General features: G+C 42.8%; 1 protein-coding gene across 3 annotated transcripts in view; it reads left to right on the top strand.

The window, feature by feature from the left end:
* Positions 1–16,708, top strand: part of ANGPT1 (angiopoietin 1) — a 1,129,183-nt gene that overhangs the window by 838,529 nt on the left and 273,946 nt on the right. For all 3 annotated transcript variants that reach the window (XM_069621500.1, XM_069621501.1, XM_069621502.1), the window contains exon 7: positions 4,748–4,914. In XM_069621500.1, coding sequence (XP_069477601.1) covers positions 4,748–4,914 — 167 coding nt within the window. The remainder of the gene's footprint in view (positions 1–4,747; positions 4,915–16,708) is intronic.

The following is a 16,708-nucleotide window of genomic DNA, read 5'->3' as shown; positions in this document are numbered from 1 at the left end:
TGTTTAGGGCATGCCCTTTGAAACTTGTTTCCCAGTGCAGCTCCTGATAATGAACTGTCTTTTTGGATGGAGATGTTAGCTGCTCTCACAAAGGATCAAAGGGGAGGCATAGTTTTCAGACTTTGTCCTTTTGGCCAGTAGGGCCAGAGTGTCTGACTAGAATACACACAACCCTTCCACAACTGGCCTAGCCTCACTGTGTTGAAACTTATATGATACAGATGAGATGTGGGTTTAAAATGTATGTGAGTTACCAGCCACCATAACCCAAACTCAGGTTCTCCTAATGTTTAAGTGTAAACTGTTATGTTATGTTAGGTACACTTGTAATGCGTACAGACACCCAGGGGCATATTGGCGCGAGCAAGTACACAGCAAGTACACAGCAGGTCATAATCAAGCAAGAGGAAATCAGCAAAAAAGAATGGTCTTGAGTATGTGACGGAAGGTTAAAGGATTATCAGTGCACTTTAGTTTCAGAGGGAGACTGTTCCACAGTTTACCAGCCACTACAGAGACGGCCCTGCCGTTCACTCTCTGAAGGTGAAACCTTGGGACAACAACCAAACGGGTGCTACTAGAACGGAGATTCCGATTGGGAATGTAGGGCTGGAACTTCTCCTAAAGAAATTCGGGTCCAACCCGATAGACCGCCCGATGAACAATGCATGAAGACTTAAAGGTGATTCGCTGCTGCACTGGAAGCCAATGCATATGGCGCAATATCGGACTGATATACGCGCAATACAAGGTTGCGGTAGAAACCCGACCAGCTAGATTCTGGAGCAGTTGTAGCCGGCAGATCAGACCAGCCAGCTGGGCCAGAAAAAGGGCATTACAGTATTCAATCCTGCTAGCAACCAGCACGGCCACCACAGGCAGATGCAGGCAAGCAGGAAGAAACTGCAAGATTTTATGGAGAACCCGCAACATGATTGGCATAAAGCACTCACATGTGCCACCATAGAAAGTGATGTGGACAGGTAGACCCCCAAGTTCTTCACCACTGTGACCGGAATGGGAAACACACCCAGATAAACAGGCCAAAAGGAAGAAGACCAGGAGTCACACATGGCCAAAGATCCTACCACCAAGACCTCTGTCTTGCCCCGTTTGACTTGAGCCAACTGGTGCTCATCCACTCCCCCATGGTCAAAAGGCAGTTATGCAGACGAGACGCCACACCATCCCAGTGAAGATCTAGATGGACCAGGATCTGCATGTCGTCTGCGTAAGAATAGCACCGAAAGCCATGGGAGCAGATGAGAACAACCAGGGAGTAAATGTCAAATAACATCAGGGACAAGACAGAGCCCTGGGGGACCCCACAGAACAAAGGATGAGATGAAGAAAGAAAGGGGTGTAGAGATACAGACTAGCCACAACAAGTCAGAAAGTAGGTGAACCAGGCTAGCAGAGGACCAGATATTCCAAGCGCCTCAAGCTGAGAGAGATGGAGGGGGTGGTTGACAGTATCAAAAGCTGCTGACAGATTGAGCAAAAACAGGGCCCCCACTCCTCCACTGTCGACCAGCCTGGCAAGTTCATCCATGACTGAGACTAGAACACTCTCCGTACCCCTTCCTGGCTGAAAACTTGACTGAAAAGGATCGAGCACCACAGAGAACTCAAAAAAGAAAACAAAAGATGAGAGATCAGAGCTTAATGAAAAATGGAAGCAACGAAATAGGACGAAAATTACACAAAATAGAGGCGTCAAAAGAAGGCTTCTTGAGTAGAGGGACCACAATGGCTTGTTTTAATTGAGCCGGGATAAACCCAAAACTGCAGGAAAGATTCACTGCGTAGATCACGAGAGGAATAATCCTAGGCAACAGATCCTGAAAAATTGATAAAGGTACTGGGTCGGACGGCGCTGCCGATTTAATGCATGAGATGGCAGGCAAAACCATCTCCTCCGTGAACACCAGAAAGATATCCCACCTTACAGTGGCAGGTGAGCTGACGTCAACGACTGGTGCCACAGAATGTGAAGATTTAACATCTTCACGAATTTTGGTGATTTTAGAGTGAAAAAACTCTGCCAACGCATCACAATGGAACTGAGATGGCAGAGCCATGGGAAGAAAGCGTGTGGTAGAAGAAAAAGATTGTACGACCGAGAAGAGCACCCTATACTAATTCAGGGCAGCTTCAATACTATTGGTAGAAAACAAATGTTTGGCAGTTTTTTTATTAACAAATGATATTTCCTATAGAGAGAAGAAAAAATGGCTTTGTCAATCAGACTATAGGACAGGCATCATTTACGCTCAGCTTGGCGGACCCCAAGTTTAGCTGCCTTGAGTTCAGTGGAGAACCATGGTTGAGAGGGGCGACAGCAAACATTTGCCGACTAGAAGGGTGCAAGTTGAGCAGCAGCATTCAACAATGCTAAAGATAAAATAGAAAAATCAACAGAAATATCAGTGGGACAATTTGCTATAACAGTAGATGCAAAATGAGATAGGTTAAAGTTGTGCCAATCTCTCCTAAGAATTGAACGCTGCGCAGGAGGAAGCAGACGTGTCATAAGAGGCACCATGAAGGAGATCAGAAAATTGTCTGTCCATATAAGTGGCATAACAGGAGAAAGCAGTACCTGGGATGGCTGAAAAAATAAGATCCAGGACAGGGTTGCCTACCTCCAAATACAACAACATTTGGAAGACAACAACCTCCTAGGCCTGCGACAATCCGGCTTTAGACCAAGGCACAGGACTGAAACTGCCCTCTTGGATCTAAAAATTCAAATGGATGATGCCAAAGATAAGGGCAAACTGGCCATTTTGCTCTTGTTGGATCTATCTGCTGCCTTCGATCTGGTTGACCACCAGATCCTCACTCAACACCTCTCCTCGGCTGCTGCATTCTCTCAGAATGACACTAAGTGGATCCAGTCATTTTTGTCTGACAGGTCGACTAGGGTCTTCGCCCCCACCGCGGCTGCGGACCCTATCCCAATCACATGTGGAGTGCCCCAAGGCTCCTGCATTTCCCCCACACTTTACAACATCTTCACAAAGCTCCTCTTTGACCATCTTGATGATCTGGGTGTCAGCTACACTAATTATGCAGACGACACCCAGGTCCTCATCACTCTCACTGGCAGCTGTGAAGAGGATGTTGCATAGCTTAATGAAATCTACTTAGAAATCGAAGCCTGGATGGCCACACACAGTCTTTGCCTCAACGACGATAAGACAGAACTGCTTATCGTAGGCTCCCAGGCTCGCCTCAACAAACTAGACCAAAGGTATCAATCCTTTACCATTGACGGCAACATCATAAAAGTCTCCAAAGAGGTCAAAACACTAGGTGTGTACCTCGACTCCACCTTGTCACTAAAAAAACAAATAAACTCCACCATCTCAGCCACCACCTACACCAATAAATTGATCAATGCCTGTAGGCCTTTTCTCTCCACCTCTAGTTCCCTCACCTTATCAAGAGCGTTGATATTGTCTAAATTAGACTATTGCAACACACTCTACCAAGGCACTACCACAAAAAACTTGAACAGGCTCCGGATCCTGCAAAATAATGCACTAAGATGTGCCCTTAACCTCCCGTGCAAGGCTCACATATCCACGGCCAGCAAAGAAGTCCACTGGCTCCTGATCCGTGACAGAATCAAGCTAAGAACCCTGGTCATCACCCATAAGTGCCTGTCACACACCGTCCCTCGCTACCCCTAAGACAAATTCACTAGACATTGCTCCACTAGACCCACCAGAACCCCTTACATGCACCAACTAAAGATCCCCAACTATAAACTAAAAACAGCAGGAGGTTCAAGCTTCCCAGTGCTCGCAGCACAATGCTGGAATACCCCCCCTCTTGCAATTAGATTGGAAGCCGCATTCTGGCCATTCAGAGCCATGGTGAAATCATGGTTACTAGCCTAAACATCCAATCTCTCTATGACACGTTCGGCCTGCCGCCGTTTGCCACCATGTAGTAATGTTCACACTGGCTTTATCCGATTCAGGACCACCCTGTAACCCGGTCCTCACTCTCCACTGTAACTATCTTGTACCCTGTTCTCTGTATACTTTATTCTTGTGTGTAACTACTCAGAGCCTGGACTAATGTATGCTCTGACTGGTGTATTAAGGTGTTTGTGTAACGATATGTAACTCTGCTGTGCACATGATTATGCGCCCAGCTACCTGAGGGTTCGGACGCGCTTTATAAATAAACTAAACTAAACTAAACTAATTATATAACAAAATATGACTTTGTGAAAAAACAATACATTCAAATTTGTCAGGCAGATGAGATTACTTGCATTAGGCTTTTCAAATTATGAATTTGACTGTTGTCAGTTGACATTGACATCGCCAGTTGACAATGCCTTTTTTCATAGAGATGCATTCAATGGCTCATAGATACAGCTGCTGAATAGTGTTTTTAATGTGTCAATATTGGCATCGAAAGTATCTGACGCAACTCAAACTGCCTATGTGTTCTTGAGTTGGGTCTACACCGAGCGTGTTCTTAGATTAGCGTTCTTATGTGCCAAAGTACGACGAGAAAACTCTATCATACTGTCTCAATCATTTGTCTATGGGTAAATATTAGTCCAAACGAATGCCAATAAACACATGCATGAATTGATCCCACAGTGTTAGCGAAGTCATCCGTGGGAGTTACTGAACAATTTGTGAAGTGTCATGCTCTATCATTAACATGTTATGCAACCAATATTTGTTTAAATTTGAATTTGTTTTGTCAACTTCTCTAGGGATTTGGCAGCTCATCTGGTGAATACTGGCTTGGGAATGAGTTTATTTTTGGCATAACCAGCCAGCGGCAGTACTCACTGCGAATTGAACTGATGGACTGGGACTCCAATCGAGCGCATTCGCAGTATGACAGATTTCACATAGGAAATGAAAAGCAGAATTACAGGTAAGAGATAGACTTCTGAAATGAGTCTCATTATTTCTCCCAAAGAAGACTTTCTTGGCTGCCTGTTGGCCTCTAACGAGGTAATAGTTCAAATACAGACTTCAGGGGGCGCTCAGTTGAAACTACATAATGGGTGAGAGGAAATTGACTTTTAATCTATGAAGTATCACCAAATATATGTTGTCAAATACTGTAGAATCTATCGTCACAATCCTATGAAGAGTTTGGGCAAGTGGCTCTTTTTTTTAACCTTTCAGAATGAAACGTAATCTGCATTATGCCAGCATGTGTGGGTTGCTTTTAATAATCCGCTGGGGCTGGTCTGCCCTTACTGCTTTTGGAATGCATTGCTAGTAAATAACACCAAAGTATATATTTGGTATTGAGGTCAGCTATGCTTTCAAAAACACAACGGGGTCATTATACGTTTGCCTGTTTCGGAAAATTGCTGGGAAAATTGCTGGTAATTCCTTGAACAATTGTCCCAGACGGCCAAACTACTTGTTACCAGTGCTGGAAATACTGAACCTTTCTGCCACCTGTAATATTCCAGAAATTCCAGCATATCAGGCGGCAGAAACGGTAGGTTAGTTTACCAGTCTCCTGCCAGAAGTACTAGAGGGATACCAGCAAACATGTAATGGGGGCCAATATGTCAGAAATATATGGGTTGCCATAATATCACAAAGCCAACTCCTGCTTGTCATGGTGGTTTGTGGTAGGGTTGGCGGTGCAAGAAAAATGTAATTTCAAGTGAAAAATAGGCATAAGATGTTCATTTCTCTACTTCAAAATATTGAGGGGGAAAGCACCTAGAGCGGGAGTCTCACTAAGCTTTTTTAAAACTAGTGAAAATTTAAATATATGTAAATGCTTTTGGACATGTCCTGTCTGATGGCGGTTAGTGTTACCTTAGCCATGGGAGACAATAGCCATATCAGTACCATGCAAATAACATGTCAGGATTCTGGTTCAGATGCCAATCATACGGCATATTACTAAACACACACACACACCCACACCCCACACACACCACTCCAAAACGACCTGAAATGTAACTTCATTTTGCGATTTACGACACATGTGTTGCTGTGTGTTCACAGTATGAGGAAATATACATACTTTGATGGAGAATCAAATCTCCAAAAACGCTGTACTGTTATACAGCCAGCCAAAAATGAAAACATATGTAAATTAGTAAAATGATCACTATGTGCATATTACATTTTCAATCTCATAATGGGAAGGTATGCTATGTTAATCAGTATATAAACTGTACCCATCAATGCCATAGTGGTGTTACAACCCCCTGTCCTTGTCCGAGAGCTGACATATTGCGACACTAGACCTTGGACTTTGGAAAAGAAGGAAGAAGGTGCGCGTGGGGAGAAAGGAAAAAAGGGGGTGACACAATAGTCACAACAGTTGAGCAGTGGAAAGAAGCGAAGAAAAGGATTTTGTGGCAGTATGGATGCATTTGTGTATTATTATTAGTTATGACTCATCATGAGAAGATATATCCGTAATATCCAGCTAATTGTAAGCATGGCTTTGCTGTGAAGGCAATAGCTAGACCAAACAGTGCTATTTCCTAAATGTCGTTTTTTTGTCAGGTGGTGTGATGCAATGAAAAGGTGCTCAAGTGGGTCCTAGTAATGTGGAGCCTTTCCCAGGGGTGGACTGGCCTTTAGGGAACTCTGGAGATTTCCCGGTGGGCCTCTTCACCCTGGGCCTCTTCTCTGTGGTATTTCCAAATGTTCTCATAGGAAAAGCATTGGGCTTGCTGAAAATGTGTCATATAGGGCCACTTTGAACTTTATTTCCAGGGCCTCTTTTGGTCCCCAGTAATTATTTCCAGGGCCTCTTTTAGTTCCCAGTCCAGCCCTGGCCTTTCCCTCAGATTCATTTGTAAGAAAAAATCCCTGTATCATGGTGCAGATTGGGTTTGCCAAGCCAGCTGACAGAGGTGTCAGCAGTCACGAGGTGGACATCTATGCTCTTACCCCCCTTTCCTCAAGGCACACTTCATGTCCTTCTGTCTGTGTTTGTCCTCACATCTCAAGGTTACCTGTCGTATACTAGGTTCACTGTAACCACGAACCTCCGACAGGCTGTCCTATGTTCCCCCACTTATGATGTCATGTAACTAAGGAAGTCTTGCTTGTAACAGTGCCACGATGCCCAAGGGCAGCTTTGTGCGCTTTATAAATGTAAACAATAAAATAAAAATAAAATAAGCTTGCGTCCAATTAATATTAAGTTCCAACAACTATGATCTAGGTATCAATGCCCCTACATTTGTATTAGATGAGCTTTATAGAGAAAAATATTGTAATATCCTGAAAATATATTGTCAGGCAGTTTATATGAATACTGAGAAGTAAGGGAAATTATAATTGAAAACTAGTTGTAGAGCTCATCCTTCGGATGAATGCAATAGTGCAACATGACATATAAAGTAGCTACAGCGAGGCTAGCCATATAGGCTGCCCTAAAACCACAACAGGTCAATGCAGCAGTAAACAGGTAGACATGTCATACAGCCTGCGCCTAAGTAGTGTGAGTGCATTGTTGAGTCGAACTGAAATGTCTTCTTGACTTCACCATACAGATTTGCTTCATCAAAATAAACAAAGGAGACGCGAAGAAATGCAGCAAAACGTTGGCACTGTTAGGAAGGTGTGAGAAGGCATACCAGACATGCATTCTCCATACAAAGGATTGTTTTAACTTGAAAAAATATAATTAGTAAACCCTGCAAAAAAAACAAAAAAAAATGTAAGGATAGCTCAAAGTAATTGCAGTACTGGTCATATAGGTACATTTGACATCAGAAACATGTGAGTTAAGCTGCAGAACTGCAAACTCAGTGTACCACAGTTCACGTAAAGGATGTGTAAAAAGAAGGTAACATTCCAACGCTATTGAGTTGTGTGCCCAACTGAATTCGACTGTGATCTGGCACATGGACAAAGAACTCCAGAGCCAGCGCTCAACTCACTGGCCAGCTCATTAACTCCACCAACATGCATTTCACATGTGATCAATAACCTACGTCCAAAAGTGAAAATGCTACAGCAGCTCTGGGTATATGACCTGGAACCCGTCTTTCTATTTCTACAATGCAAATTCCAGCCATTCATGATTCTCACTATATGAATTGTGCAACTCATTAATAATGCAATAGTGTGTTTGGGCGCAAACATTTCCATAATGCTATTTTTTAACATACTCTGAGATTGTTGTTGAGTGCTTGCTGTTAAAAAGTGGGGCATTGATAAACCAAATTAGTATTTCCACAACATATGAGATTCTCTATCTATCAGCAATGTATTTCACATCCTTGTCACTGTGTAGAGATGCGTTGTTTGAAACTATTTGATCGGACCCCTTTGATATACTTGTCAGTGTTTTATTTCATTCCTACTTGCTTGAGGTGAGCTGTGGTAAGATGAACAATTTTCAGAGAGCCATGGGTGGCAGCCAGCAAAGACAACAGTGCCACTACCCTGGAAAAAAAGAAGACAGCTTCGTTGACAGTTGTGAAGTGTTGCTGGTGAGTTGGGGTGGCCCACCACCCATCACCACTCTGACTCAGGCTGCAAGTCCAGGGCATTTATTGGCTTTCAATCGACAGACTGGATGCTGAATTTGGGTGTTGTCTGCGGTTCTCTGGGCTTGGGGTTTTGCTCAACTTCCCCGGCCTTTTGCCCATCCCTAGACCAGGTGTCCGTAACTGGGATGTTAGTTCTATTGAATTGTACCACTTGTCTGCCTGGTCTTCTGCCTTACTCTGGTGGTGGCCCCCCAAAGAAACCGACTGACTATCTCCCTGGGTATTATCTAGGTATTCCATAACCTAGCCCACTTAGTAGTCTTAGGTAGTCAGGGATAGTGCCTTCTTCCACCTGGTGTCACGTTCACTTCTCTCACACCCACGCATATCTGACACTTCAATATACTGGTCTCTTCAGATGTTCTCATCCCATCACTTCACTGTCCCTCCGTTCGCTCCCTCCACCTTTCCACCTCCACCCTTTGATCTCACCTCTTTTCTTACTCCTGTTCTCAATATCTCTCATACCTTCAACTACCCCTCTACCTACGTTATCTTCTCTTCCCTCCTTTCTCACATTCTACTGCTTTGGTTCTCGCTATTATTCTTGTTATTCTCTCTGTCTCCCATTACTCATACCACAAGCTACTCCTATTACCCCAGTCCATGTCATGACTACTACTCTCCCTCTGCTGCTATTAATACTCCATTATTAACACTCAGCAACACCCTCCACTATCAAATATGGCTCCACTGCCTATCCCACCCCAAGCGTATCTTCCATTCCACTTCCACTACTACTACTATTTAACAGCCCCTCAATCACTACTCCCCTACTCCCGCTATCTCCACTTCTAACTACTGCTATTGGTAATGGTAAAAACATGTGGAATTTTAAATGCCTCCTGTTTTTAAAAATAAAAATACAGCTTAATTATGAGATGAGATTCCATTGCGATGTTTATTACATAGTGCATATAGATATCCTGTTGCATGGTGTAACTAGCCTGTAATTACTCAATGTCGTACTCTCTATGTACCCTTTTCTGTGAATATGCCATTCACTCCAAAGACATAATTAGTTGGTATTATAAAACGCGAGTTATTTAAAATATTGCATGTTTATAATTACCTCAATGTACTGCATCTGGCAAATATGGATTATTTGGCATATGCAGTACTTTTTATACCACGTGCAGCAAATCTCATGTGACCCCAACTCATAATTAGGTTGTAGTCTGACAATAGACAGTATTTAAAATACTGCAGGTTTTTGCATCAGCAGTATTTGCATAATAAGATATTAAGTTGATTCACTTTTTAAAAAAGTTTAACGGCTCTTATTAAATTGTAAGACGTTTATAAATAAAAAACATGTGCAGGTGTACATTCAGGGACACATTGCCATTTCCACAAATCTACGTATGGATATGCCCTAAGAGACCATAAGAATGTTCAAAACATGTGTAAGAAGTTAAAAGCAATTCATAACCTTGGCTGCATTGTCTGATCCGTTTGCCTTATCTACCCAAAAATTGGCAGGGCCTACCATGGATGGCACCTTGGACAATTGCTAGTACCAGTTTATCCTCCAATCGTATATGGGCACTTTGAAACAGTATTTTCTTATTGTATATGCACCTAACAAGCAATCAATAAATCATTATTAAAAAAAATGCTTAAAACAAGTGTATGTTCTACTTTTCCATGGTTGTCCTTTACACGTATTCTCTTCTCTTTTTAGTCCAACAAAAATTTCCCGGAATAATCCCCTTCAGGTTGTCTCCATGTTCCTTGTCTTGGGCAATAATATTCTGAATTCTTGCATTTTCATTAACACTTTCTTCCCTGCATCACTCTCTTCCAAATAACATTCTCTGGTCATTCTGGTGGCTGCATTATTTTCTCTCGCTTCATCTAAAAGCAGATGTCTCTTGCTGCAACTGATTTTTCTAACATTCAAATTTGCAGCTAAACTAATTATTCTCTTTACTCCCACTCATACCACTTATAGACCTACATAATTTGTGTCTTCTTCTAGAGCCACGCTAAAAGAACCCCATATCCTAGCAAATTTGCTTTTAGCGAAGTGTAAGGCCTTTTTCCTTAGTAGGGCCAGATCTTGCAGGATTTGAGCTTGAAGCATACTGTTCGGTGGTGTCCCAATGCTGGGTTTTGACTTAACATATCCACTATTTTCTCCATTTTTAAGTTAATATCTAGACCTAGAATATGCTTTTGCAAGCAGGTTTCACTAGTATCTCCTTGAAAGGAACTCTTCTTTAGGCAGTCCCTGATCTGAGGAGTAGATACCGCTGTAATGGTAACTCTAAAAACTAGCAAATTGAGATTGCAAATCATCATGTGTATTAGATATTTGTGTATGAAGTGTACTGACTCGTGACCTAACTGTCTTGAAAGGTATGTCACATTGACATCCATTTAATGTGAAGATAATCTGTTCTTTCAATGCTGATATTAACTGCTCGATCACCTTCACTACTCATGTGCATCAGCTTTTATAGGAAAATCGAATGTGTTAGAAGGGCGTTTGGGTATTTCAAGTATCCTTTTGTACTTGCATACACATATGCTTTGGCATAAGGGCCTCAAGGATATCTTTGAAAGCAGCATTTTATTCAGCATTCAATAGATCAAAATCATTAAACTCCCTTTTTGTGTTTTAACTAGGAAAATGTAATACCTAGTAATTTGATCAATTTTGTTATGGAGAGACATTTGAAATGTGTGTGCATTTACCTCCAAATTATTGATATATGTTTCATTCCATAATTCATTATCTGCAGGAAAAAAAACAGAATATCTTTCTAACTAAGAAAGACCTTACTCCAGGTACAAGTAGCCTGACATGCTGCCTTTACCAGGTATAAATTGACCCTTTCATACGATTGCTGAAATACCACTGACAGTGCCATGTTACCTCCCAATGACACAATTTCTATTCCCCTGCAAATCCACTCCCCCTCTTTTCCTTTTAAGCTCCCGCTGCTCCCCTTTTCCTAATGTCGATCCTTTCTCTGACTCACCCTCCCTTTTGCTCCCAGCGCACATTTGGTGTGTGGCTTAATTGGTAGGCGAATTTACTTCTTTAATCACTGTGATGAATCAACTTCCGGGGCAACAGTGGTACAGGGATGAATATCGGTTCCTGAACCATCAATCAGCCCCTCCACCTCTAGTTCCCTAGAAGGGATTTCATCATATTGGAAACACAAGCAAATTATAAACCTCCTTGTACAATTTTGTTAACGTGGACAGAATGGCAGGCTTCTCTCCGCAAGGTAGTGGTTCTATGGTTAGTTGCAACACAGCGAAAATACAATTATTATACAATGTTCAAAGGGACTGTCCAGTCAATGTTGTATACAAATATCTACTGTATTATTATCACAACAGACCATTCTAGCACACTAAAAAATACAACCCACCCTGTAAAGAAATGCAGAGTACATACAGTTTCAAGAATGAAAAGGGATGCACTCTGGATACTGACAGGGGGGTTGCTGGTAAAGTAATTAATCGCAATAGTTCAAGGATACTTTGTTTCAACACAAAGGGAGCAATGGGTCGTAAAATGTCACTAGGGGCCTTTGGGGAAGGACCATGGGGACAGAACCACAATGTAACTTGTGTTTGTAGAAGCTTGCGGTGCTCCAGAGGGTGGAATCTGTTTCAGGGAGCTTTGTAGCTCCTGAAACAGAGTTCAAGATGGGAGACAGCTTGGGTTTCAGGCTGCAGGCAGTTCGTTGAGCGAGGCTGGATGAATGGTGGCAGGCTGGCCTACACAGCGGCTTGTGGTCAGGAATCGCTGTCTCAGTGCTAGGTTGGCGGGTCTGAAACACTGGTTGAGGCATCTCAGACGACCTGTCTCCGGCGTCACAACAGTCAGTGGTGCAGTCAGGAACAGCTCAAGGGGCCCAACTGGCATAAATATGTCCTTAAAGTGGACGCTGATTGATGATATGATATGATAGGTTATTCATAACATGCTTACTACCCAGAGGTTTCTACGTGCGGACACGGGGATTGCACCTGTGGTGATCCGTGTCTTCTTGCTTCTAAGGCAAGCACATTGTCCCTGAGCTATCCTCCCTGATGCTTGAAGATGAACTCCTCCTAGCTTCTTCACTGGGTTTGTGTCATTCTTTAAGGCAGACGCCCCAAAGCTGAGGAGAGTGTTGTAGGCAACGGTCTTGTCCTTGGTTTGGTTCAGAGACTCTCTGGCACATTCCACCTAGGAAGCTTGCTTGCAGAGCCTAATAGGGCACGCTGTGTGCTGGGTGGATACCAATTCTGAAGCTGCTGGAGGGTCTTCTGGATTCCCTATCCCCTTCTGTTCCTAGAGAAATGTTTAGGGGAGGGATCTTGCTTCCCTCTTTGGATATGCTGGCCTTCCTTCGCTGGCTGAAAATTTAAGGCAGACTGTACCTTCAGCCAGGGTACAAATGAGTTCTTCTTGTTACTCCTTGCAAAGTCTTCAGATTATCTGCTTAAAGAGGGGCTTAACCCTCTTTTAAAGCCAAATGGGCCCGAGTGATTGGTGTATCTCCTGTATGTGTGAGGTCATAACCAGAGTGCTTTGCAACAGAAAAGGTAAAGGGGTGAAAACATGTAATAGTAAGTCTCACCCATCTTCCTTTCTGTTGTGGATCAAAGGGTCTCTCTGGTTAATTGAACTCTCTGTGGTTCCAGATTAAAGCAGCAGGTCTCCCTTGAAGCTGCGGCAAGACCAGACTTTCGGTTGCCGCCAAACCACATACTCGTACCTTCTGAATGCAGTCCTCTGCAGGATGACTGCTGTAAATAAATAGTCCCAAAAATGACAGGTCACTGTCCTTAATACTGAGAGGCGGGAGCTGGCTTCAGGTTGACACAATGCATATCATAGGTTCTTGGGGTTTCCTGTCTCATTTGTTAAACTCTGCAGCCAAGTCACTTGTGGGCCTGTTTGAAGAACACTCTATTAGTATGTTAATTATGTTAATTGCTGCCACCATCTGCAGTGCATACACAAAAGGACAGGACAGATCCATGGAGCCTTTGATACTTAATTAGGCTGGCCATAGCAGGAGGAAGGTTTTGCCCTCCCCCTTCTGAGATACCTTGATGTACTCTTGGCTGCAATATCACAGCTAAATTTGACAGGGTGGGCGGTGCCTGTAGGCTGTGTCCTCCCAGAGTACCCAGGGCTATGTGTATGTCATGCAGTGAGCATAGGAAAATGTGTGCAGACTAGCCCCACATATATTCCAGAGGGTCATCTACAATCATTCAATTTCTTTTAAAAATGTTTTTTTTTATAAAACAGGTGAGAGCACACCCACCGTGTGGATGGGTGAATTCCTCACAATCACTGTTTCTGGATTGTACACCAAATCTATGGCACAAGGTTAAATGTCTAGCTATGGTCATCCTCTTCTATCCCTCCACCATACCTACGGCATCTGGCTTAACTGCTAGACACACCCTCCTCTTGTAGAACTCTTCTCACTACTCCAGCCACTTCTGTAGCACATGGCTCAACTGCCAACCATCGTGGTTTATCGTTCCCACCAGTCCAGTGTTCCCCTCCCTCCTACTCTGCCGTGACCACAAAAGCAGTGACACACCATCTACCACTCAGAGGCTGTTTGCTCAGAAGCAGTGGAGTTCTACCTCTTCCTTCCTGAGCATGTATATAGACATCCCTGAAGAGAAGTTGCCTGTACGCTCCCACCTGTCTCACCACTCAGGACCTAGCTATATTCATGGAAGGACACTAAAGCACTGTGCTACTCCTTCATCCCACATCTCCAATAAACACTAATAAAATACACGGTTGAACTAATTAACGAATATGCACTGAAGACAAACTTATAGATTCAAAATACCTGCACAAAACACAACAATTTCTCTTCTAGCCACCTGCCACAGCACAGTTCTAGAACTCCCCCAGGTGAGTAGTGCCTCACGTTTTCCCAACTGTCCCCGAGTCGGACCTACTCCCTCTCTATCACCTGCATTTTCCCATATCACTCAGATTTTCTCTGCTTCCTTCAAAGCCCATTTTGCATTGCACTCTACAACTGTAATCAGTTTAATCTGGGATGCCTTGTTTCTCTTTACTTTCACCAACCAATCAATCTGGCAGAACAACGGCTGTTCTAGAGTTGTGTCAGCCTGCACATGATAAATCCCAGGCCCACTTGGGGATTTCATTAGTCAACAAACACTAGCCAGGTTTGTATCTATGGCAGTGACCTGCTTGCTAATAATGCTCTCACTTCCCACTCCCTTCTGTGGTTCTGGACCCAGTTGAAGATCTATCTCTTATTTTAATGCTTGAGCTGCTACTGATCAGCCCTTTTCTCCCATGCTGTTTTTTTTTCTAACATCTGGGAATAATTTATGCACTGTATATTGAGTTCAGTTGATATATTTTATTGATCTTCTTTGTTCTTTTCTCATAGTTACACTTCTGTTTGTTTGTTTGTTTATTTTATTTGTATAGCGCGCCAGATCCTGGGGTATATGGGCGCTCAAGGATATGGTTACAGGATACAGGTTATACGTTTAGAACATTTTGTGCAGAATTTATACAATTTACAAAAATACAGTTATTGTACAGGAGTTATACATTTTATATAATATGTACACAGGACACTTCTCATTTGTTAAGAGCCCTAGCAAAGTCTGGACAACATTACACACCTTAAAATAATGAATATAAAATACAAATAAATGTACCAGGAGTTGCTTGTACGTGGTCCTGAGCGATGTCACGGTATTATGGGCAGTGGCGTTGATCCTAAGTGTAAAAGGGATATTGAGTGCATCTACGTGGAGGGAATAGACCAACATGAAGGTGGGGTGTTTTTAATAGGAAGCTAATGCAGTATGTTCCAGCTGGCTGAGTCCTGAGTAATTAGTTGACATCCTTGACAAGTCCTGTTTATTCCACAAATTGTGCATCATATGGAAAAAGCTTTCACCTATGGATTAGCATAAAGGGCAAAACATGTTCTCACCAAGAGTCAATTATGCCATCCTGTATGAGAGCACAATTTCCTTTATGGAGCAGTGGCGGATGTCACTCTTTTTGGTTAGCTCGCAACAGTCATAACAACATAATTAATTTTCCATTAAAATGTCTCCTTTGTTTTTAACCTTTGTGGCCTGGGAGGTAGGGGAGAGAATGCCCAGAAAAAAGGTGCAAAAATACTCTGAAAATATGCATCAATGATGTACTTGGATTAAACACTGGGCCACATTAGAAAACCATTTCACCGTGACAAATGCAGTTCGGCATATTAAAAGCACCGGGGCAAAAATTGCCCTAGTACAAAAAATATGTATTTTCTCTGAATTTTTGCACAATAAAGATAGCAACTGCAATGCCATTGGTCGCCCCATTGACCTGACTGCACCTTTTTGCAGAGATGTGGAGTGTGCTTAAAGAAGTGTTGTCTATGTCTTTGATACCTGCTAGGGACCGAGATAGCTCTGGAAAATCTGCTACACAATGGGGTGAATGAAATTGTACTCCACTCAAAGGGTTGTGACAATCTGCTCCCTAAGAGAACTATCCCTGTGCATGTTCTGCAGGTCCGGGGTTCACCATCTTTTCATGGGGGCTGTTCCATGCGAATGTGGTTCCTCCCCTCTGAGAATGTTCCAGTGAAGTATCACACTTGGTAGATGTCACCAAACAAAAGGGTGGGGGGAGGGGCATCTGCAATACCAAAAGGCACCTGGCACGTAGAGCACCACACACGTGTATGTTTGCTCCACATTGTCTGCAAAACTTTGCTAAACCTAATCTATTTGAACGAAATACGTTTTTTGCGATGTCCTAAATGTTGTGGTATGCTGTATGTTGTTTAGCCTTGGGTAGGTTTATATTTAGGAAAGCTCCTGTTTTGTAACGATTTAAGCAGATTTAATTTGCAGGGTGTACTTGAATAGGTTGCGACAGGACCTTTCCTGCACGCTCATCAGTAGTTCACTGCAATAAGAAAGCTCCAGCAAGTTTGAATCAGAAGTAGGAACAACCCAACATTTTCAAAAGGGCAACTTGCAATTCAATACAATTCAGTAAAAACGTTGACATCCTACTTCTATTTTCAATTTTAAAGAAATACATGCTTTTTAGCGCTGGTGTAAGAACCTGATAAATGAGGTTTCTGGATTGTTCTGCTGGGCAGCTTAATTGCCTGTCTTGGTGAATGCTTTGTAAAC

The sequence above is a fragment of the Ambystoma mexicanum genome, chromosome 5q (genome assembly GCF_040938575.1).
Source record: "Ambystoma mexicanum isolate Mex_15411 chromosome 5q, UKY_AmexF1_1, whole genome shotgun sequence".
Taxonomy (NCBI): domain Eukaryota; kingdom Metazoa; phylum Chordata; class Amphibia; order Caudata; family Ambystomatidae; genus Ambystoma; species Ambystoma mexicanum.
The sequence above is the reverse complement of the archived record's forward strand: the minus strand, read 5'-3'. Positions and strand labels throughout refer to the sequence as shown.